At 58.5% G+C, this 23560-nt stretch overlaps 1 protein-coding gene across 2 annotated transcripts in view; it reads left to right on the forward strand.

Moving 5' to 3' along the window:
• Nucleotides 1-23560, forward strand: part of CHD5 (chromodomain helicase DNA binding protein 5) — a 65599-nt gene that overhangs the window by 23298 nt on the left and 18741 nt on the right. For both annotated transcript variants that reach the window (XM_033844214.2, XM_073796901.1), the window contains exons 7-28: nt 1125-1248; nt 1860-2026; nt 2201-2422; nt 3502-3708; nt 3925-4136; nt 6880-7011; nt 7097-7205; nt 8357-8548; nt 8636-8836; nt 12326-12463; nt 12554-12675; nt 13494-13667; nt 14049-14190; nt 15372-15503; nt 18394-18511; nt 19887-20011; nt 21063-21294; nt 21479-21589; nt 21842-22014; nt 22549-22723; nt 23168-23260; nt 23462-23550. In XM_033844214.2, coding sequence (XP_033700105.1) covers nt 1125-1248; nt 1860-2026; nt 2201-2422; nt 3502-3708; nt 3925-4136; nt 6880-7011; nt 7097-7205; nt 8357-8548; nt 8636-8836; nt 12326-12463; nt 12554-12675; nt 13494-13667; nt 14049-14190; nt 15372-15503; nt 18394-18511; nt 19887-20011; nt 21063-21294; nt 21479-21589; nt 21842-22014; nt 22549-22723; nt 23168-23260; nt 23462-23550 — 3390 coding nt within the window. The remainder of the gene's footprint in view (nt 1-1124; nt 1249-1859; nt 2027-2200; nt 2423-3501; nt 3709-3924; nt 4137-6879; nt 7012-7096; nt 7206-8356; nt 8549-8635; nt 8837-12325; nt 12464-12553; nt 12676-13493; nt 13668-14048; nt 14191-15371; nt 15504-18393; nt 18512-19886; nt 20012-21062; nt 21295-21478; nt 21590-21841; nt 22015-22548; nt 22724-23167; nt 23261-23461; nt 23551-23560) is intronic.

Genomic DNA, 23560 nt, shown 5'->3' on the forward strand with positions numbered 1-23560 from the left:
ATTCTACATTCAGGCCTGCTGAGCCTGTTTCCCCACCTGACTGGTGAGGGGCTCAGCCTGGATCCTTCCAAGGCCCCCTGTAGCTTGGACTCTGGGTGGGTAGCTCTCCTGCCCACCTTGCTGAGCTGGGGCTCAGTCCTGGCTCCTTCCGCCCCAACTGCCTCTCCATCTGGGCAGCAGGCGGGAGAGTCCTGGGGGGGCGCCTGGATGCCCAGGTCTGCTGGGAGGGCAGGCCCCAGGAAGGTGGCATGTAGGCAGGATAGGGCTGGGCTGGAACCCTGCCCCTCCCTTGCCCTCCCAGGGCCAGCTCTGTCACCAGCTTTGGAATGACCCTAAGTCCGTGTCTGAGCCTTTGAGCCCTCTTTCTCCGGGGGTAGAGGCATCACCCCCATCCTGCCCCTACAGGGCACCTGTTTCCCTCACCTGACCCAGCCCTGCGGAGGGGCAGAGATGGAAGCCATCTCTTTGTCCCTTCATAGGGGCAAGTGACAGGTCTCAAGTTTAGCTGCTGTGGAGGGGAGCACGGAGCAGCAGGCATGGTCCAGCCCGGAGCTGGTGGTCCAGCTCAGGTTAGCTTTTGAGCACAAACTAATGTGCTAGGCCCTCTGCTCCACCACGGTGGGCCCTGCTCTGGAGCTGCTCGCAGGCTGGAAGGGTTTGGGCACATGCGCTGGGAGAGAGCCAATGACAGGCAGATGGGACAGGTCGGACCTGGCACAAGGCTGTGCAACAGGTCTCATTAGGGAGAGATCTGGGAAGGCTCCTTGGGGGAGGTGTCCTTAGGGCTTCCCCTTGAGGGATGTGTAGGAGTTTGGCAGGGTGGAGGGCAGGGCCTGGGAGAGTTCCGGAGGTGGAAAGTGTGGGGAGGGTCTGAGGGCTGGAGAGCAGGGCTTGGGGAGGAGGGTGGAAGGCCATCAGGCTGGACCGGTGGGCTGAGGGTTTTCTAGCTGGGTGGAGGGACGAGATGAACCAGAGACAGACAGCACTGTGCCTCTGGAGCCTCCCCTGTGCCCTGCCCCGCCCCCCAGGCCTGCGAAGCCTGGAGATGAGCCCCCAGGGCTGGCTCCGGGCTCACAGCCCCCGCCCCCCCCCCCCCCCCCCCCCCCCCCCCCCCGCCTCCACAGAGTGAGGAGGAGCAGCGGGAGGGGTCGGACTTGGACACTGCCAGCATCCACAGCGCCTCCGTGCGCTCGGAGTGTTCTGCCCTGATGGGGAGGAAGAGCAAGAGGAGGCGCCAGAAGAAGAGAAGTAAGAGTCCTGTCTGCACGGTTCACATGGCCACCGCGGCGCATGTGGGCATGCAGAGCCCCCTCGGGGAGCGGAGAAGGGCACCCCTCAGCAGGAAGCCCCCCTGTGCTTCCTCAAGCACCCTGGCCTCTGTGGTTAGGAGAGGGGGTCCTGTCGAAGTGAGTCTGCATACGTTAGGGACCCGTGATGTGAGCCACCCCAGGGCATTTGCACTGGCAGAGGGGGGCACAGGAGGAGTTGCTTCTTAACCTCATCCACCCTCTACCCATGTATCCCCTCAGCCCCATTCCCCTACCCATCCTCGTTCCCCCTCTCCATCCTCGTTCCCTCCCTCCCTTGTCTTTATTTATCCAGCCATTCATCTTTCCATGCATTCACCCATCTTTCTTCTTTCCTTCCTTCTCCCTCCTTCCCTTCCTTTCCTTTTATCCATCTTCCATCCATCCCTTCACCCCTTTACTCTTTCAGTCCTCCTGTTGACCCTGTCTGTCCACCCACCACCCAACATCTATTGAGAGCCTAGTATGCACCAGGGCAGCCTGGCGTGGAGATTGGCTGTGCACTGGGAGTGGGAACAAGGCCCTCCATGACTGCCTCTGCTCCCTCCGCAGTTGATGACGGTGATGGCTATGAGACGGACCACCAGGACTACTGTGAGGTGTGCCAGCAGGGTGGGGAGATCATCCTGTGCGACACCTGCCCGAGGGCCTACCACCTCGTCTGCCTGGACCCAGAGCTGGAGAAAGCTCCCGAGGGCAAGTGGAGCTGTCCCCACTGTGTAAGCCCTTGGCAGACGCGCCGGGGCGGGATTTTGTCTGTGCCTGGCTTCCGGACTCCTGCACGGTCTTCTGGGGCAGAACATGGGGAAGTGCGAGTGGGAGGGAGGGAGTCGCTCCCTGGTGGAGGTGGGGTCCTGGTCCAGGGTGCCTCCACCTGGACTCCCCCCCTCCAGGAGAAGGAGGGGATCCAGTGGGAGCCGAAGGACGACGACGACGAGGAGGAGGAGGGCGGCTGCGAGGAGGAGGAGGACGACCACATGGAGTTCTGCCGCGTATGCAAGGACGGCGGCGAGCTGCTCTGCTGCGACGCCTGCCCCTCCTCCTACCACCTGCACTGCCTCAACCCGCCGCTGCCCGAGATCCCAAACGGTGAATGGCTCTGCCCGCGCTGTACTGTGAGTGTTACGCCGGCCCGCGCCGAACGCCCCGCCCCCGGCAAGGCCCCGCCCACAACGACCAGGCCCCTCCCCCGGCAAGGCCCTGCGCACAAAGGTCCCACCCACCGAGGCCCCGCCCCAGCAGGCCCTGTCCACCAAAGCCCCGCCTCCCCCGGCCCAGGCCACGCCCACCACGCCCATCGCCCATGCTGCTCCAGGCCTCACCTACGAAGGCCCCGCCTGGCTCTCCGCCTACCAAGACCTTTAACCCGCCCCTTCCCGTCCAGGACACGCCCCACGAGTACCCACCCAACCCCCGCCTACACCGCCCCGTCGGGGCTCAGTCCCAGGCCCCCTCCCATGTGCCCCGAGTCCCGGCCACCGCCTCGCCCTGGCCTGCTCTGCTTGCAATCCCCTTCACACTTTCTGGAAACAGCCGCTATGAGAAGAGAGAAGCGGTGGTGATAATCCCACCACCGCCCACCACAGCCACCGTTTACTGGGCATCCCTCTAACACCTACTGAGTTTTCCAGTACCAGGCCTTTCGTTATTCCCATTTTTAGATGAGAAAACTGAGGCTCAGGGAGGTAAAGTGACTTGCCCAAGGCCACACAAGGCTGAACTGTCCACTCAGACTCAGACTGGACCTGGCTCTTGTCACAGGGCTGGGGGTGGCGAGAGGGTAGGAGGCCTTTGGGGCTGGGGCCTCAGTTTCTGCGGGGAGAGGAGAGCACCCGCCCCTCCCCCCCCATTCACTGTAGGCATTTGAAGGCCACCATGCTCCGAGTTGTCCCCAGCCCACCCCTAGTGCTGGGTCCCCCACCCTGTGGATCCTGGGCTGTGCCGTGCCAGCCCTCGGTTACCTGTGTGCATGTGGGCTTCTGTTATGCGTGTGTATGTGTGTGTGCACGTGTGTGTGTGCAGACCCGTATCGCCTCATCAGCGTGCACGGCATGGGTGGTCTCCTGAGGACAGAGTGGTGTCTTGGAGTCGCTGTGGTGCTGTCTGACTTGGAGTAGTACAGCTTGTTGGAGGGAGCCTCGGGGTGGGGCCCTGCAGCTAAGCCCTGAACTTGGGGACCCTCCTCTGTCCACAGTGTCCCCCGCTGAAGGGCAAAGTCCAGCGGATCCTGCATTGGAGGTGGACAGAGCCCCCAGCCCCCTTCATGGTGGGGCTGCCGGGGTCCGACGTAGAGCCTGGCGTTCCACCACCCAAGCCCCTAGAGGGCATCCCGGAGAGAGAGTTTTTTGTCAAGTGGGCTGGGCTCTCCTACTGGCACTGCTCCTGGGTGAAGGAGCTGCAGGTGAGGCACCTGGGCAGGTGTGGCTGTGCTCAGGACCTAAACGCCCTGGCCAGCTCCCCGAGTGAGGGGCATTGCTGGGAGTTGGGGCGGGGGAGGCGGAAGGTGAGGATTGGCTTGCTTGGGACCCAGGCTGGGGGCTGGGGGAGCTGGGTTGGGGGACATGGGGGGGTTCACGGCCCATCTCCCTCCTGTAACCTCTGCCCCCTCTGCGAGCAGCTGGAGCTCTACCACACGGTGATGTATCGCAACTACCAAAGAAAGAACGACATGGACGAGCCACCGCCCTTTGACTATGGCTCTGGCGATGAGGATGGCAAGAGCGAGAAAAGGAAGAACAAAGACCCCCTCTATGCCAAGATGGAGGAGCGCTTCTACCGCTACGGCATCAAGCCCGAGTGGATGATGGTCCACCGCATCCTGAACCACAGGTGTGTGCTCGGCGGGTGGGGCCCTGCGCCTCGCTGAGGTGGGTGCCTGCAGGTCTGGGACACCTGTTAACTGGGCTCAGGACCACGCGTGGCTGTGGTGGCGGAAGGGGCCCCACTGTCGGTGATGTGACTGTCCAGCTGGAGGGGTCTTCGTGCACCTGGGTACGTGGATGCACACGTGTGTAAACTTGCATGTGCATGCGTGTCACTCTCATGGTAGAGCAGTTCCTAAGTCATATGTCTAAAGAGGCAACTTGACGAACGGCCAGTGGAAGCTGTAGATGGGACACTTGGGGGGTCGGGACCCTTGTGCTCCTGGCATCAGTGCTTGATACCTGCCGGAAGGTCCTGGGGACCCGGGTGGGCCTGAGCTGTGGAGTGAGTACATGCTTGCTGCTCCTTTATAACACAGCTGACACCACCGAGTGCCATCTATCAAGAGGTAGGTGTTTTATTTCCGCCTTCGTGTTTATGGATGCCAGCACGGTTAAGTCACTTGCCCAGAGTCACACAGGCAAGAGGCAGGGGTGCTGGGATTTGAACCCAGTGCTTTTCTGAGGGCAGGACTTGCTTTCTTAGCCACTGTTCCAAACCCCAGTGCCCCTGCAACAGCTCTTTGTTGAGCAGTGTGAAATTGCCCAGGTGACGGTGGTCAGAGGCTGCAGAGACCAGACGCAGACACCAAGGCAGGGGGGCCCCGGACTGCAAGAGTGGCTTTGGTTTGGTGGGGAGGTGGGAGGTTTTGCTCATTCTTTTTTTTTAATTAGTTAATTAATTTTATTTATTTTTGGCTGCATGGGGTCTTTGTTGTTGCGTGTGGGCTTTCTCTAGTTGCCGTGAGCAGGGACTGCTCTTCGTTGTGGTGCGTGGCCTCCCATCTCCCTCTGCTCTGCCACTTCTCTTGTTGCAGAGCATGGGCTCTAGGTGCGCGGGCTTCAGTAGTTGTGACTCACAGGCTCAGTAGTTGTGGCGCACGGGCTTAGTTGTCCGTGGCATGTGGGATCTTCCCGGACCAGGGCTCGAACCTGTGTCCCCTGCGTTGGCAGGCAGATTCTTAACCACTGCGCCACCAGGGAAGCCCCTCTTGCTCATTCTTGAGCTCAGGCGCTTGAGAACCGGCGGTGGCTGACAGGTGGGCTCAGGGTGGGGCCCACGGAGGCTCTGCCTCGGGGGGACTTGGGATCCAGCAGACCACAGGCGTCCCGAAGGCAGGAGTTGGGTAGAGCAGAGTTTAAGAACCTGATCCTGTCAGTCGGATTTCAGCCCTGGCTCCCATTTTCCGGGCTCTGTGCTTCTGTGTTTCTCACGTGAAATGGGATAATGAGAGTACCCACCCCACAGGGCTGCCGCGGGGGTTCAAGGAGTGTGCCAGCGCCTGCTAGCGTGGCCGTCAGGAAGATGGGCCAGGGGAATTTGAAAAAGTACTCCCTCGACTATGAAATGCCTCATCCTCCCATCCCCAGCCCTCATGTGACCTGAGTGCCCCCCCCCCCGTTGAACTGATCCACAATTTTTTTACCTTTGTTAAATTGCATGTTCAAAACAAAAGTGGCAAGTTTTCTCCCTGCCTGAATTCAAAGCGGGGTAGGTGAATTTCCTCCAAATGTATTACCTGAATGGAGTCTGAGTAATAACCAATCATTTATTGAAAAAAAAAAATCCATCGGTTTCCACAGTGACTGGGGATCGGTCTTTCTGTCCATGGCCCCCAGGCTAGCCGTGGCACCCCTGGCCCTGCAGCGCTGCCCTGGCTCGGTTGCCCGGTGCACTCAGGTTGGGTGGGAGGCCCCAGGCCCCTCCCAGGAGCCACATTCAAGCTGCAGTGCAAGGTGCTTCTCTGCAGCAACCCCTCTGGGCTGCTGGCTGGGGCATCAGGTCCGTGTCCGCGGGGGTCTTTGGGAGAGGGCATCCCACCTGCAAGAATTACATTCGTCTCTACTTTGCAGGGATTGGCCCCAGACCGGGATGGGCACCCCTCCAGTCCTTGGGAGGTTTTTTCTTTTTTTTTTTGGCCACTCCGTGCGGCATGCGGGATCTTAGTTCCCCGACCAGGGATGAAACCCGTGCCCCCTGCAGTGGAAGCTCGGAGTCTTAACCACTGGACCGCCAGGGAAGTCCCTCTTTGGGATTTTTTTTTTTTTTTTTTTTTTTTTTTGCCGTACGTGGGCCTCTCACCGTTGTGGCCTCTCCCGTTGCGGAACACAGCCTCCGGATGCGCAGGCTCAGCGGCCATGGCTCACAGGCCCAGCTGCTCCGTGGCATGTGGGATCTTCCCGGACCGAGGCACGAACCCGTGTCCCCTGCATTGGCAGGCGGACTCTCAAACACTGCGCCACCAAGGAAGCCCCCTCTTTGGGAGTTTTTAAGCGAGAAAACGAAGGTCTGTGGTCAGGGGAGAACCATCTGACTCAGTAATTGAGAATTCCGGGGGAATCCTCATGACTGAATGGGATTCACAGCCACCGAGGATGGAGTGGATGCTGGTTCTGTGCTCCCCCATTAGCGTGGCCTCCCAGATGTCCCTCTGCTCTGCCACTCAACCTGTTCCCTCCTCCCTCCCTCTCACTAGCTGTGTGGCCTTGGCCAAGCTGTCTCACCTCTCTGGAGTCCCTGCCTGGTGCCGCCCTCCTGGCTGGGGCTCCCAGGGGACCGCGGGGGTGAGAGGCTTTGCATCCTGTGAGGTGCCCTCCGTGGACTCTTGCCTGGGTGACCCGCCCTCCTCCATCTGTTTACCATGTTGCAGCTTCGACAAAAAGGGGGATGTGCATTACCTGATCAAGTGGAAAGACCTGCCCTACGACCAGTGCACCTGGGAGATTGACGACATTGACATCCCCTACTACGACAACCTGAAGCAGGCCTACTGGGGCCACAGGTGGGCCACGGTGGGGCCCCTGGGCGGGGCCTCCCACCCCCCACCAGCCTGAGCTCTGCTCTCATCATCCTGTGCTCTTTCCCAGGGAATTGATGCTGGGGGAGGACGCCAGGCTGCCCAAGAGGCTGGTCAAGAAGGGCAAGAAGCTGAAGGACGACAAACAGGAGAAGCCCCCGGACACGCCCATTGTGGATGTGAGCGGGGAGGGGCCCCGGGGTGGGGTTGCCAGGGCCTCCACCGAGGCTTGGCCGTGGCGGAGGGTATGGTCTCCGGAGGTCTCCGGAGAACTCGTACTGCGGGTCTATGCACACGGAGCCGCACCTGTGCAGGAGGGGGCTCTACGGCTCAGTCAGGGACACGGGTGACAGGACCCAGCCCTTCCCCGCAGGGGAGGGCTCACACCCTGGGGTCTGGGTCCCCCAGCCTCATGCAGAGCAGCAGCTCCTGGGGGACAGAGCGATTTGAAGGATGGGTCACCAGTGCACAGACTGTGGAGCAGATAGTCTCTACTCAGCGCAGCTCACGAAATTGCATTCCTTTAGTTGAGCTAATTCCAAGCACTTAAATCAAAAAGTGTGTTTCCTACTTCAGGAACATAATTGCTGATTTGCTAATTACACACCATTCTTACCTGTTCAGGGGCAGGAGACCCACAACTTGCCCCGGAGCTTTGAGCCCATCGGGGAGTGGAAGGTTGACTGTTATTCATTTAGCAAACTTCTCTGGGTGTCTGCTAGCACCTAGCCCTGGGCTGGCCCTGGGGGAACAAGGCCCTGCCCCCTGTTTCACGAAGTGCTCATCTTCCAAGGGCCCGTGGCGCGTACACACAGAAGTGGGAGATCGGCTTGAGACTGTGGGATGCCAGGGAAAGGTGAATGGGTCTGATACATCAGGAGGACTTCATGGGGGAGGTGGCCCCGAGCTGCAGGATAAAAGAGATGATGTTCGGGCTCAGGCATCCTGGGCATGCATCCAACAAATGTTGCCTAAGTGCTCACTGTGTCCTGGTCACTGTATGGGACTCAGAGGAGCAGGTCACCAATATGGTGACCACAAGCTGGGCTTAAAGTCAGAGAATCCAACACTTGGTAAACTGCCCTGATAGGAGAAGTATAGGGTCGACAAGGGAGGACGTGGTGGGAACACCTAAGCCGGGCCAGGAGTCAGGGAGGACTTCCTGGAGGAAGAAGCATTCCAGCTGTGACCTGAAGGATGAATAAGTTAGCAGGGATGAGAGGAGTGGGAAGAGTACCCCAGTCATAAGGAACTGCGTGTGCAAAGGCCTGGGGGCTGGGCCCTGGTGGCCCAGGATCCAGCGTACGTCTGAACCTCTGCCTCCTTGCAGCCCACGGTCAAGTTTGACAAGCAGCCGTGGTACATCGACTCCACGGGCGGCACACTGCACCCGTACCAGCTGGAGGGCCTTAACTGGCTGCGCTTTTCCTGGGCCCAGGGCACCGACACCATCCTGGCCGATGAGATGGGTCTGGGCAAGACAGTGCAGACCATCGTCTTCCTCTACTCCCTGTACAAGGAGGTTTGAGGCCCAGGCTGGGCGGCTGGGGAGGGGTAGCCGGTGCTGGCTGTGGGCCGGCAGCCTCAGCGCGTCCGTCTCCCTCCCCAGGGCCACTCCAAGGGGCCCTACCTGGTCAGTGCGCCCCTGTCCACCATCATCAACTGGGAACGTGAGTTTGAGATGTGGGCGCCCGACTTCTACGTGGTCACCTACACGGGGGACAAGGAGAGCCGCTCTGTGATCCGGGAGAACGAGTTTTCGTTTGAGGACAATGCCATTCGGAGTGGGAAGAAGGTGTTCCGGATGAAGGTGAGCACTCCTGACCCCGGGGACCCTGCACAGGTGCCCAGTCTGCCCTGGGGGCCGCAGGGGCCCTGCAGTCCGTCTGGGTTCTCTTCTCTTGGGCCCTGGTGGAGGTAGGTAGTAGCTGGCACGGAGCTTCTCTTGAGGCAGAGTTACCTGCTGTATCCATGTCCTGGGGCAAAGAACCATAAACAGGGTGGCGGTGGGGCTGAAGACAGCAACAGAATGTATCCTCTCGCCGTTCTGGAGGCCAGGAGTCCGAGATCCAGCTGTCGGCGGGGTCCTGCTCCCCCTGAAGCTCTGGGGGAGGACCCTTCCGCGCCTCTTCCAGAATCTGGTGGCGGCAGGCGTTCCTTGGCAGTCCTTGGTTTGCAGCTGAATCACTTGGGTTTCTGCCTCTGTTGTCATGCGGCCGTCTCCCCTGTGTGTCTGTGTCTCCTCTTCTTATAAAGACACCACCCTAATCCAGGATGACCTCATTTTAACTAATGACACCTGCAAACACCCGAGCTCCAAAAAAGGTCATATTCTGAGGTTTTGGGTGGACATGGATCTTGAGGGGACACGATTCAACCCAGTCCACCAGCTGTGTGACCTCTGGCAAGTCACTTAGCCTCTCTGTGCTTCAGAATCTTCTCAGCAAAATGGAGATAACAGACCCAGTCTAGAGTTGTGGAGGGTCGAATGAATAAGCATTAGGCAGGGCCGCTCAGACTTCCCTGTGCCCCCGGGTCAGCAGGGGCCTTGTTGAAGGGCAGGTTCTGATCCCGCAGCTCTGGGGTGGGGCCTGACAGAGTCCCAGATGATGTGCATGCTTTTGATTCTCAGGCTGCACTCTGAGAATCGAGGACACAAGGCACTCAGTACTTCCCGCGCCTGGCACGCGGGGGCACTCAGACAGTCTTGGCGCTCTCACGCGCTACCTGCAGTGCTGGGGGCTGGCGGATCACCTCCAGCCTCCCCAGGGTTCCTCACCTCGGCTTTCTCCCTCGTCTGGGGATGGTCGTGGCCCCAGGAGATGCTCAGTAACTATTTGTGTGGGTTTGTTTTTTTTTGGCTGTGCCGCGCGGCTTGTGGGAATCGTAGTTCCCCGGCCAGAGATTGAACCCCGGGCCATGGCAGTGAAAGCGCTGAGTCCTAACTGCTGAACCGCCAGGGAATTCTCAATAACTATTTGTTGAGTGAGGGAATGACTCAGTGATTCCAGAGGGATGGGCCTGTGGGCCTATCAGTCACAGAAACAACTTCTGAGCTCACCCTGGAGTCCTGCGATGGGCTGGGTGCTTTGCTGACTCAGCTTTTTTTTTTTTTTTTTTTTTTTTAAAGAAGATGTTGGGGGTAGGAGTTTATTAATTTATTTATTTTTGCTGCGTTGGGTCTTTGTTTCTGTGCGAGGGCTTTCTCTAGTTGTGGCAAGCGGGGGCCTCTCTTCATCGCGGTGCGCGGGCCTCTCACCATCACGGCCTCTCTTGTTGCGGAGCACAGGCTCCAGACGCGCGGGCTCAGTAGTTGTGGCTCATGGGCCTAGTTGCTCCGCGGCATGTGGGATCCTCCCAGACCAGGGCTCGAACCCGTGTTCCCTGCATTAGCAGGCAGATTCTCAACCACTGCGCCACCAGGGAAGCCTTCAGCTTTTCAATTTACTTTATTTTTTAAAACTGTAGGAAAATACACATAACTTAGAGTGTATCATCTTAACCATTTTTACAAGTACGGTTCGTGGACATCAAGGACATTTATACTGCTGTGCAGCCATCACCCCCCTCTCCAGAGCTGCTCATCTTGTAAAACTGAACCTCTGTCCCCATTAAACACTAGCTTCCACCAGCCCCTGGCAACCTCCTACTTTTGGTCTCTGAATTTGATTATTCTTGGTACTTCATGTAAGTGGAATCATACAGTATTCGTCCTTCTGTGTCTGGCTCATTTCACTCAGCACGTTGTAGCATGTGTCAGGATTTCTTTCCTTTTTAAGACTGGATGACATTCCATCGTGTGATAGACCACCTTCTGTTTATCCATTCATCTGCCTGTGGATACTTGAGTGTTTCTACCTTTTGGTTCTTGTGAATAATGCTATGAACATAGGTGTGCAGAAATATTCATTCAAGTCCCTGCTTTCACTTCTTCTGAGTCTATAACCAGAATTGGAAATGCTGGATCGCATGGCAATTCTATGTGTAATTTTGTTTGTTTTTATATTATTTTTAAAAAATTTTATTGTGTATAGTTGATTTACAATGTTGTCTTCGTTTCAGGTGTACAGCAAAGTGACTCGGTTATCCATATACATATATCCACTCTTTTTTAGATTCTTTTCCCATATAGGTCATTACAGAGTATTGAGTAGAGTTCCCTGTGCTGTACAGTAGGTCCTTATTAGTTATCTGTTTCATATATAGTAGTGTGTATATGTCAATCCCAGTCTCCCAATTTATCCCTCCCCCTGTTTTTCCCCATAACCATAAGTCTGTTTTCTACATCTGTGACTCTGTTTCTCTCTTGTAAAAAAGGTTCATTTGTACCATTTTTTTAGATTCCACATATAAGCGATATCATATGATATTTGTCTTTGTCTGATTTACTTCACTCAGTATGACAATTTCTAGGTCCATCCATGTTGCTGTGAATGGCATTGTTTCATTTTTTATGGCTGAGTAATATTCCATTGTATGTATGTACCACATCTTCTTTATCCATTCCTCTGTTGATGGAAACTTACATTGTTTCCATGTCTTGGCTCTTGTAAATAGTGCTGCAGTGAACACTGGGGTGCATGTGTCTTTTTGAATTATGCTTTTCTTTGGATATATGCCCAGGAGTGGGATTGCTGGATCATATGGTAGCTCTATTTTTATAGTTTTCTGTTTTTTTTTTTTTTTTTTGCGGTACGCAGGCCTCTCACTGTTGTGGCCTCTCCCGTTGCGGAGCACAGGCTCCGGACGTGCAGGCTCAGTGGCCATGGCTCACGGGCCCAGCCGCCCCACGGCACGTGGGATCCTCCCGGACCGGGGCATGAACCTGCGTCCCCTGCATCGGCAGGCGGACTCCCAACCCCTGCGCCACCAGGGAAGCCCTATTTTTATAGTTTTTTTAAGCAATCTCCGTACTGTTCTCCGTAATATGTGTAATTTTTTGAGGAACAGACTTGCCCTTTTAATTCTTGTGGCATTCCTCCTGTAGACAGTATTGCTCCCTTTTTACAGGTGAGGCGACTGAGGCTTGGGGAGGTTAATTACCTTGACCAAGGTCTAGCCCAAAAGAGCAGGGCTGGTGCACACCCAGGTGCCGCCTACAGGCTCCCCTCTGCGTCTCTCAGTCCTTCCTGGGCCTCAGCTGACCCCTTTGCTCAGTGGCCTGTGTCTTCCTCTCAGTCCCAGGGCTCCCTGGGCTCTCTGGGGGTCCTGTCCACACTCCTCCTCGCCCCTTCGTCTCTGGAGACCCTGATCTGCTGCTCTCCCAGCTCTCCTCCCAAACGCCTCCCTCTCCCTCCAGAAAGAAGTGCAGATCAAATTCCATGTCCTGCTCACCTCCTACGAGCTCATCACCATCGACCAGGCCATCCTGGGCTCCATCGAGTGGGCCTGCCTCGTGGTGGATGAGGCCCACCGGCTCAAGAACAACCAGTCCAAGGTAGGAAGTGCTGACCGCTGGCCCCGGTGCTCCCTGGATGGGCCGGCCGCCTGGTGCCCCCTGACAGGCCCCCTGTCCCCCCTCCCCAAGTTCTTTAGGGTCTTGAATAGCTACAAGATCGATTACAAGCTGCTGCTGACGGGGACCCCCCTTCAGAACAACCTGGAGGAGCTCTTCCACCTGCTCAATTTCCTGACTCCAGAGAGGTTCAAGTGAGTCGGGGGGGCCGGCTGGGGAGCTGGGGCGGGGGGCAGCCAGCGAAGAGGGGTCAGTGCCCGTCCCGGCTCTGGGGCTGCTCGCTGGACCTCGGTTTCCTCATCGGTAACGTGGGAGTGTTAGCAGTGTGCTGGGCCGTGCCGAGCCCCTGGGAAACATCTGCTGCTGCCAATCCTGCCATTTTTCCTCAGCTCTGCCCCTGAAGACCCTGGGGGTCCTCCTGGGGTCCTGTCCCTTCCCCACACCCCTAGCCCATTCCTGTCCCTCCACAAAGATTGAAGTGACCACATGGGGGGCAGCGATGGGAGGCAGAAGGCTGGGGTGGTGGTGGTGGAGATGGGGGTGAAGACAGAGCTCCGGCCTTCCTGTCTTCATCTGACCCCTCAGTTTCCTACTCAGGGGACTCAGGGTGGAGAATGCTGATTCTGGAATCAGGAGATGTAGATACGAGGGCAGGCTGGACTGTATAACCTTGGGCACCCATCAGCCTCAGTTTCCTTATCTGCGATATGGCTAAGAGTCCTAGAGACTGCATGTCCACGACAGCTCTGAGGACAGGAAGGCATCCTGTGTGGCTGAGACAGCTGCGATGGGTGGGGGTGACACAGGCTTAGACAGAGACTGGAAGGACACCTAGGGCAGGGCCAGGGCTCCGTGGCCCACCAGCCAGCCTGCCCTGTGACAGGCCTGCCCTGTGACCCTCTGGCAGGTGGCCGGGGGCGGGCTGTCTGGCCCGCTCCCCCACCCCAATCCTGGTTCCCTTTGCAGAGGGCTTTGGCCTGCTCCAGGCTCTCATCCCAGCTTTTTTTTGCAGCAACCTGGAGGGCTTCCTGGAGGAGTTTGCCGACATCTCCAAGGAAGACCAGATCAAGAAGCTGCATGACCTGCTGGGGCCGCACATGCTAAGGCGGCTCAAGGCTGATGTATTCAAGAACATGCCGGCCAAGACCGAGTTGATCGTCCGCGTGGAACTGAGCCAGATGCAGAAGTGAGCAGCCTGCCCCGTGTCCCCTGGGCTTGTCTGCTAGATCAGAAGGGCCTGACCTGGCCTTCCTGGGCTGCTGCCCCGGGTGGGTGGGAGGGCCTTTCGGCCCCGCCCAGGCCTCAACTCAACCTTTTGCACATACTTCCTTCTTGGGGCCTCTTAGATTTCAGTGACCAGGGTTGGGGCTGCCTGGGTCCTTGCACTGTCCCCCAGCAAATTGCTGGGCAGCGCCAGGCCTGTGGCTTCACCTCTCGGGGCTCCCCGTGGTCTTTCTGTAACTGGTACTAGGGCAGCAGCCCCCAGGCTCCCCGCAGAGCAGAGTGCCCTCTCGGAGGCTGGTGTGGCCAGGTGTATCCAGCTTGCCTTTCCTCCTTCCTCTGGCAGGAAGTACTACAAGTTCATCCTCACGCGGAACTTCGAGGCGCTGAACTCCAAGGGGGGTGGGAACCAGGTGTCACTGCTCAACATCATGATGGACCTGAAGAAGTGTTGCAACCACCCTTACCTCTTCCCAGTGGCCGCTGTGGTAGGTCCCCGTGGCTGCCACTGTGGCCACCGTGGTAGGTGCCCTTGACCACCATGGTGAGTGCCTGAGGCTGCCATGGAAGGGCCTGAGGCCGTGGTAGGTGCATGTGGCTGTGTCGTGGTGGGTTTTCTGTGGCCCTCGTGGCAAGCAGCTGTGGCCGCCGTGGTGCCCCTGGCTGCTGGGAATGAGGATTTGGAGGCGATATGGGTCCCCACTGTGCCAGAAGTGTCTGGAAACATGCCTCTGCCCACTGCTCAGCCAGGCCCTCTCCTTCCCTGGGCCCCTGCTCGTGACCATAAAGTAATGGGGGGCATCGGGGCACCACAGAATCCCCGCCAGCCTCAGCGTCAGGGGACCGCAGGCCAGGACTCCGAGGGCTGACCTGGCAGTCGGGGAGGCCTGGGTGGGGCCCCCAGGTGATCTGATGTGCTGCCCTGGGTGAGAGACTGGACCCCCAGCCAGACCCCCGGCTCCAGTCCTGTGGTCTCAGGACAGTCAGTGGTCCTCTTGGGGCCCCGGGTTTATCCTCTACGAAGTGGGGACAATAACAGCACCCCCTGAAAGGGTGAGGGCCAGACCAGAACGTCCACGTCAGTGCCCTCGGCGAGAGCTCGGCACAGCGGTGCTCACTGCGGTCACGGCTATTCTGGTTCTAATTTAAACGCTCCATGGTTTACACCTTCCCCCTCCCCCATCCCTGCCCCCAAACAAGAAGACCAATGCAGAGTTCGGCGTGGAGGCCGTGCTGTGGGTGACCTAGACTCAGCCAACCCCAGGCTGATCTCACCATGGTGGCCCAGCAGAGGCCTTTGGGCTAAGGTTCTGCCCAGCTGGGGGGCCGGGTTGGTCTTGCCTGGACGTGCCCTGCACATTCCTGCTGGGAAGGCCGGCTTGGCTCAAGGCTCTGTGTCATCCTTCGTCCACTGATGCCTGTGGTCTTGGTGGAGCGCCAGCAGGGGGAGATGGAGGGCAGGGCCGGCGAGTCTGAGCCCTGCCTGGGGAACGCGACGCTGGGAGCTGCCGTGTGACCTGCCCATGCGCCCTGCAGAACCTGGCCTGACCCGGGCTTGGGCTCGGTGCTGCACCCACTGTTGGGCCCTTGTCCACTCTCTGGGGCCTCTGGTGCAGAGTCAGAGAGGAGAGGGGAGCCCCCAATGCCCCACCTTCTGCTGTGTCCACAGGAGGCCCCTGTCCTGCCCAATGGCTCCTATGATGGCAGCTCTCTGGTCAAGTCTTCAGGGAAGCTCATGTTGCTGCAGAAGATGCTCAAGAAACTTCGGGACGAAGGGCACCGTGTACTTATCTTCTCCCAGGTGAGCTGCCCCCAGGTGGCTGCTGGCCTCCCTGCCTTCCCTAGCCCAACCCCACACCTGCAGAGGGCGTCCTGCCCCCACTAGCTGAGGGCACAACCTGCCAGCAGCCCTCAGGTCCCGATGCCATCCCCATGTGGGTTCTGTGTCAAAAGTTGCTCCTCTGGGCCCTGGTGTGATGTAGCCAAGGAGAGCTGATTGGGCGCCAAGTTCAAGGTGCTCAGAGCATGTTGGTGGGGAGGACCAACGTCCACCCCATCAGCTGCTCCTCTGGCCTGCTCCTCCTGGAGCGTTTGTCTAGGCTGGGATGACAGCCCTCTCCTCTCACCCGTGCAGCCCAGCTTCTCATGAAGGTGGGGCCCTGTGGTGGGGGCAGCTTGGCGGGGGTGTGTGTGTCCCTCTTTCTAGCTTGATCCTGCGGCATCACTTTTTGGGCGGTCAGAGGCAAAGCTGTCCAGCCCCAGAGGTTTGTTTGTCTGTGCACTTCCTTCATCCTTTGGCATCTGTCTTACATGCGGCTCTGCGCTAGGCATGGGGGTCCAGCTCTTGTCCTCAAGACCCTCATGGTCTAGTGTGGGAGATGGAAGTTAGAGACAGTTATCCAGCCCCAAGGTCATCTCTGTGATGGGGGTCAGGGATGGCCCTAGGGGCCTGGTGTGAAAAATGTTCCATGGTGGTGTGACTGAGCCAGAGACTAGGATGTGGCTCCTAGTCTGCAACAGTCCACGTGTAACAGCTGCTCCTGCCTGCAAGCCCCTGATCCCACCCTGGGCCTGCAGCAGGCCGAGGAATCTGGGGAAAGCTGACCAAGCCTGTGACTGTGGGCTGACCTGGAAACTGGATCCAGAATCCCCCAGCCCCCTGCCAACGTAAGACATGATTCTGGGCTGAGGCCCCAAGGGACCAAGTAGAGGGAACTGCACAACTTCTAGAAGTGGGCACAGAGAGAAAGTGACAGAGATGGAGCCCTGCCAGCCAAAGTAAGCCTGAAAACCCCAATCACAAAACTCATGAAAACGTTCAATGAGACATTGAATGAGACGCCCCACGAAACAGTAAGCAGAACCCAAGTGGGAGGAATAATAGAACAGCCTGAAAAAGTTCCAATAAACACGTTTAGGAACCTCAAAAATACCAGAGTAACACTCATAAATCACGAAGAAATCGATTAAACACAGGCAGCAAGAGATAAAATAAAACTAACTGGATAGGAAAAGGATCTGCATGAGATGGAGAACAAAACATTTCAACAGACTGGATAAACTCTCAACACTGTTGAAGAGAATAGGGATGAATGGGAACCTGGCGTTGAGGAATTTCCCCAGAATGCAGCAGAGAGAGACAAAGATAAGACTGAGAAATTACACGGAGGATGCCTTGAGAGGCTCTGGTAATTATGCACTAGGAGCTGCAGAAGAAGAAATAGAGAAAATGGCAGAGAAGTCAGACTTAATGGGAGTTTGCAGACAGACGTGGAGAAAGATGTGAGGTCTCAGGTCTGAGTACCAAGCAAGATAAATACAGTAAGTCCCCTACATGTGAACGAGTTGCATTCGGAGAGCGCGCGTTCGTTAAGTCCAATTTGTTCGTAAGTCCAACAAAGTTAGCTTAGGTACCCAACTAACACAATTGGCTATATAGTACTGTACTGTAACAGGTTTTTAAGACTTTTCACACAAATAACACATAAAAAACAAACAAACAAAAAATAAAGAAAACATTTTTAATCTTATAGTATAGCACCTTGAAAAGTACAATAGTACCAGCTACATCACCGCCGCTTTTTTTTTTTTTTTTTTTTGCGCGGTACGCGGGCCTCTCACTGCTGTGGCCTCTCCCGTTGCGGAGCACAGGCTCCGGACGCGCAGGCTCAGCGGCCATGGCTCACGGGCCCAGCCGCTCCGCGGCATGTGGGATCTTCCTGGACCGGGGCACGAACCTGTGTCCCCTGCATCGGCAGGCGGACTGTCAACCACTGCGCCACCAGGGAAGCCCCATCACCGCCGCTTTTACGCTTGCTTCCAGACATCCTGGGCTTGAAATAAAGATACTGTACTACTGTACTCTATACAGTACTGTACAGTAAAGTACACAGAAGCACAACCGCCTGTAGAGGATGCACGCGTGTAACAGTGTACTCCAGACACGCACTAACTTATGTGATTGGACACGCGAATGCACGTTTGCATCTTTGAAGGTTCACAACTTGAAGGTTCGTATGTAGGGGACTTACTGTATAAAGAAAGGAAGCCCTAGGCACATCATAGGGAAAATGCCACACTTCAGACCTAGTACCTACAAAGGGATGACAATCAGACTGTCCTCAGATTTCACATCAGCAACAATAGGTGGCAGAAGACAACTGCAAAACCTTCAATACACTGCGGGAAAATGGTGACTGATAATTTTATATCCAGCCAAACTCTCTCTCAAGATTGATTATGGCAGGAATATGGGAGCTCAGAAGGGACTGCTTTTCTCTTCTCATAGGAAAGGGTGAAATCAGGGAAGACATCACAGAGGAGGTGCTGTTTGAGTTTCCTAGGCGGTAAGGGGGTGGGAAGAGAGTTTAGGTAATTTGGGATGGTTGGAGAGTCTGAAGGAAGCATTGGGAAATGAAGCCCAGATTTGGGACTTTATCCTGGGGGGAGAGAGCAGGGAGGCACGTGCTTAGAGCTGTGTCTTAGGCAGATGGCTGTGGGGCTGGTGTGGGGGGATGGAGTGGCTCCAGCGGTTGAGGTTGGAGGCTGCATTCTTCTTCAGAGAATGGCCCTGCATCAGGTCTGCCTGGGTCCCACCTGTCTCCCCACTTAGCAGGCTGCTCTGTCGTCCCCCACCTGTCATGGGGTCCCTGCTCTGCGGCAGTGCCTCAGGCATACCATGTCCCCTGCAGATGACCAAGATGCTGGACCTCCTGGAGGACTTCCTGGAGTATGAGGGCTACAAATATGAGCGGATTGATGGTGGCATCACCGGGGGCCTCCGGCAAGAGGCGATTGACAGATTCAACGGTACCCCCGCCCCACCCCACCCCGGGCCTTCACTGGGGGGCCCCGTCTGCCTCTCCTCCTACGCTAGGCTCTTAGCCAGACCACTCAACTCATGGTCAGGGTAGCTGCTCCTCAAACGGCCGAAGAAAGCAGACCAGTCCTTAGGTCCTAATAGCTGGTAAAAGGGATTCATTCCGTGGAACTTGCCAGGGGCCTGCTGGGGTGCAAGAAGCCAGTAGATAACACTTGCTCAGAGCTGAGAAACAGACAAGGAGGAAAGCAGAAGGGGAGGAAAATCCCTCTGCTTCTAAATGAAGCCGGTGCTGAGGGTCTGGCCAGCACCTGTGGGCTTCTGGTACGGACGCCAGCTAAACCTCCGGTTATAGGCAGGGACGGATGGGGCCTGTCCCCAGAACACGGGCTGCGGGGAGGGCCAGAGCAGAGCAGCGCTCCCTTAGAGGAAGGACAGAGGGAAGGGCAGGGCCACACAGGCCCGAACTTCCAGCCTGCTCTCTTGCTTGCCTGGGAAGGAGAGGTGAGGGGGGCAGGCCAGGAGCTGGCTCTGGAGTGGAGGAAACCTCTGGAGGGGGAAGTGGTCCAGCGCCTCTGTAGTGGCAGGTTTGCAGCAAGTGCTGATGAGCTCTCTTTCCCTGGGGCTTGTGGCGGCTTCCCGCCTCCCACCCTCAGAACAGGGCTGGGGTCCCACAGCTCCAAAACCCAAAGCAGCGATTCCTGTTGCCCACTCGCGTCAGAGGTACATCGAGTAGTTTCAGCATCTCGACGCGGCCCCAGCACACGTCTAAGCGGGAGGCATCAGGAGGATCGGGGACCTGTTTGCAGCTCGAGTGGGTGCCGTGGTCAGTCCCAGGTCACTCAGTGAAGGGCTCCGATGGGCCTGAGAACCAGCCGTCCTGCCATAGTGGGCACTGACCAGAGCGTTGGCCTGGGCCCTGGAGCTGGGACCCTGAGTGTTCCATGGCTGCTCTGACAGCATCTTGGGCAGGGGAGCCGTGAGGGCGGGAAGGACCGAGTTCTCCAGGGCTCCCTGGGGCCTGACCCTCAGCGGCTCTGCCCGTATTTGCTGGCTGTTTGCAGTTTCTTCTTTGCCGCCCGGGCTTTGATAATCGGTTCCTTCTCATTCTGGCTCCATCCTGTTGGCTCAGGGCTCAGAGCTGGGGGATCCATGGGGCTCAGGTGGGCTGCTCTGTCTACCTGCCTGGGGCCCCAGGCCTCCTCTGGCTTCCCTGAGCATAGCTCAGGCCATTGTTGCCTGTGATGGGGTCACAGTTCCAGCCCCCCCGCCCCGATCTCCCGTCGGCCATCCGCCTGTTCCGACCCCTACCCCTCTGGCTGTGCCCCTCACTCACCCTGCTGGGCGCCCACCTCTCTTCCTCAGCCCCTGGGGCCCAGCAGTTCTGCTTCCTCCTCTCGACCCGGGCAGGTGGCCTGGGCATCAACCTGGCCACGGCGGACACGGTCATCATCTACGACTCAGACTGGAACCCGCACAATGACATCCAGGTGTGTGGCCCTGACACCAGAGCCCTCTCAGAGGGCCCCTCGCTGACCCTGGCTCTGTGGGCTTTCCCTCCCTCCCCCCACAGACTGTCTCAGGGCTTTACCTCTCCCTGGACCCGCCTCGTGGAGTCCCAGCCCCAAGAGGGACCTGGGAGGTGAGCCCCTCCAGCTCCTGCATTGTACAAAAGAGGAAACAGCCCAGGGAGGGCAGGGGATGTGTCCAAGAACACACAGCGATCTGTGTGACCATGACCCCTGGTCTGTCCCATCAGTCTTAGGGTCCAGGCCGTGGAGTGGGGCAGGATGAGGGGGTCCTGGGACCCAGAGGGGGCCAGTTTGGGAGGAACAGGAAAATAGAGTTGAGGGGACAAGGCCTGTGGAGGTGAGGAGGAGAAGAGATGGAGGCAGGGGAAATGGAGCTGGTGAGGAAGGATGGGAGGGTTGGGGGGCAGGGGTTGTGGGAATAGAGAGACACTCTGCTGTCCATGGCCACCCCTCTCGGGGCAGGGCCGGGCACGCACACACTTTACCCTCTTGGGGCGCACACACAAACTCATGTCTCACGCACACGTGTGTGTACCCGTGCACCGTCACCCACACAGATCTAATCACCCCGGATCACGTCCCGCAGACACCTCGCGTGCAAATCCCCAGGCATGTCCTCACATCACAACCTGTCCTCACAGGGTGGCTGTGGTGGGCTTACAGTCCCACTAGTGGTCACTCCCGGGGAGGTGCAGCCCCCATCTCGGCATGAGCGCCATCAGAGCCCCGTGTGGCGTCATTACATAAGCACACTGGCCACACTGCCGCTTGCACGCCTGCAGTCACACCGAGTTCCATCTGCACAGGCACCCAGGCCCACAGGAGGCCACACAGGATGCGAGCACAGCTGCCCTGGTGCACACACATCTCCACGGGCAGGCAGGCAGCTGGTTCCATGTGGAGCGCGTTCGTGAGCCCATGTGCATGCCTCCCCCCACCCTCCGGTACCTGACCCTGAGCCCCCAGCCCTCGGTTGAGCTATGGGTGCTAAGCTGCAGGTCGCCCCCAGGCCTTCAGCCGCGCCCACCGCATCGGGCAGAACAAGAAGGTGATGATCTACCGCTTCGTGACGCGGGCCTCGGTGGAGGAGCGTATCACGCAGGTGGCCAAGCGCAAGATGATGCTAACCCACCTGGTGGTGCGGCCCGGCCTGGGCTCCAAGTCCGGCTCCATGACCAAGCAGGAGCTGGACGACATCCTCAAGTTCGGCACAGAGGAGCTCTTCAAGGACGACGTGGAGGGTGGGTATCCTGGGTGCCGGGGCACGGGGGGTTGGTCCTGCTTGAGACACTCCCTTCCCAGGGCATCTCCAGTGTGCAGCCTTTCCCTCCTCTCCTCCCCCCTCCTGGCCAGGATGGGCAGGGCCAGGGTGGCATCTCTGGGTGCTGCCCCCCAGCTCTGCGGTCCCCCACCTCTGTCCTTCAGGCATGATGTCTCAGGGCCAGAGGCCCGTCACGCCCATCCCTGATGTCCCGTCCTCCAAAGGGGGAGCCCTGGCCGCCAGCGCGAAGAAAAAGCACGGCAGCACCCCGCCAGGTAGGGGCCAACCCAGCCCAGCCCCCAGACCACCTGTACCCCGGATGGCTGCTCCTGGAGAGGAAGGGGGCCCCCCAAACCCATTTTGTCAGGTTCCCCCGCCTGTGGACTGTAGCCGGGCGGGCAGTGGGCTGTTACATTGTCTGATCACCGTGCTCCTCTGTTGCAACCCCTGGAGGGGACTGGGAAGGGCCGCTGTCTGGAATCTGTCCTGGTGGGGGTCCCCCAACTCTGCACCCTGTCTGCCCCCAGGTGACAGCAAGGACGTGGAGGACAGCAGTGTGATCCACTATGATGATGCGGCCATCTCCAAGCTACTGGACCGCAACCAGGACGCCACGGACGACACGGAGCTGCAGAACATGAATGAATACCTGAGCTCCTTCAAGGTGGCGCAGTACGTGGTGCGCGAGGAGGACGGCGTGGTAAGCCCCGCCCTCGACCCTGCCCCTCCTCGGCCCTGCCCCCAGAGATCACGCCCCTCCTTTCAGCGGCTCCACCCATTTGCGGCCGCGCCGCGCCCCTACCGCAGCTTCTCCATCTACGCTCGGAAACCGATTATCCTGAAGGCCGGCTCCCTGGTCTCTCCTGAGTGGGCCCTCCACCCTCCACGCGGACCCTGGGTGCTAATTATTCTTCCACGTGCCAGTTTTCCTTTTGAAACTGGGGCCTCCTGAGGACAAGGGTGGGGCTTATTCTGTTCTATACCCCAGTGCCTGGCACAAGGCCAGGGAGTACTTGGGAAGTGAATGAATGAATGAATTACCGCGGCAGGAGCAGGAAGAGGAAGAACACATGGGGCTGGGGGTGATCAGGGAAGGCTTCCTGGAGTAGGCAGGCTTTCCAGTTCCTCCTTGAGCCCCTAGAGGGTGAGATGTGGTAGAGGCAGCGAGGCCTCCTAGGGGCGGAGATGCGCGCTGGCCCCGCCCTCACGGAGCCCACGGCACCTGCGTCCCCAGGAGGAGGTGGAGCGGGAGATCATCAAGCAGGAGGAGAACGTGGACCCCGACTACTGGGAGAAGCTGCTCCGGCACCACTACGAGCAGCAGCAGGAGGACCTGGCCCGCAACCTGGGCAAAGGCAAGCGCGTCCGCAAGCAGGTCAACTACAACGACGCCTCCCAGGAGGACCAGGGTGCGTGCCCGGTGGGCGGGGTCGTGCTGGAGGGGAGGGCATCCCTGTGGCGGGAAGCCCTGGCGGTGGGGGGTAGGGGCCGTGTGGAGGCGGTGGGGAGAGCTTCTCGGAGAAAGGGGGCTCCGGGGCAGGTGTGGGGTGTGGGGTGTTTGGGGGAACAAGATGGGTGGTGGTTCAGTGACCTCACGGCTAGTGGTGTGACTTTAGGCAAGTCTCAGTTCCTCCGTCTGTAAAATAGGGACGACGGTGGTTTGAGGCCTTAGGATGTAGTGCAGGGTTGCAGGGATGCTGCGGGAGCTCACAGGAAGTACGCGAGGGCTGTTTTCGTTGTCACTGTTCTCGGGCTGCGGTGTAGGGGTTTGGTGTGGCCCTGGGTGTGGGGGGCTCGGGTGGGCTTCTGCTGGCACGGCTCACCCTGCACCCCTCTGCCTGACCCCCCCCCAGAGTGGCAGGACGAGCTCTCAGACAACCAGTCCGAATACTCCATTGGATCCGAGGATGAGGACGAGGACTTTGAAGAAAGGCCGGAAGGGCAGAGTTGAGTCTCAGCGTTGGGCTGGGGCCCGGGCGGCATGTCGGGGAGCTGGTGGTCAGCGTGGGGCGCCCCAGGGGCATCAGGACAAGCGTCCGTCCTCCGGAGTGGGTCCTCGGGGGCCTGCTGTCCTGGGGCGAGCTGCTGGGTGGGCTGGGTCAGGACCCCGGGCCCGGCTGAGGGCTCATGGCGGGCTGCTCCCCCAGGTGGACGGCGACAATCCAGGAGGCAGCTGAAGAGCGACAGGGACAAGCCCCTGCCCCCGCTTCTCGCCCGGGTTGGCGGCAACATTGAGGTGGGGCCTG

The sequence above is a fragment of the Tursiops truncatus genome, chromosome 1 (genome assembly GCF_011762595.2).
Source record: "Tursiops truncatus isolate mTurTru1 chromosome 1, mTurTru1.mat.Y, whole genome shotgun sequence".
Classification (NCBI taxonomy): Eukaryota; Metazoa; Chordata; class Mammalia; order Artiodactyla; family Delphinidae; genus Tursiops; species Tursiops truncatus.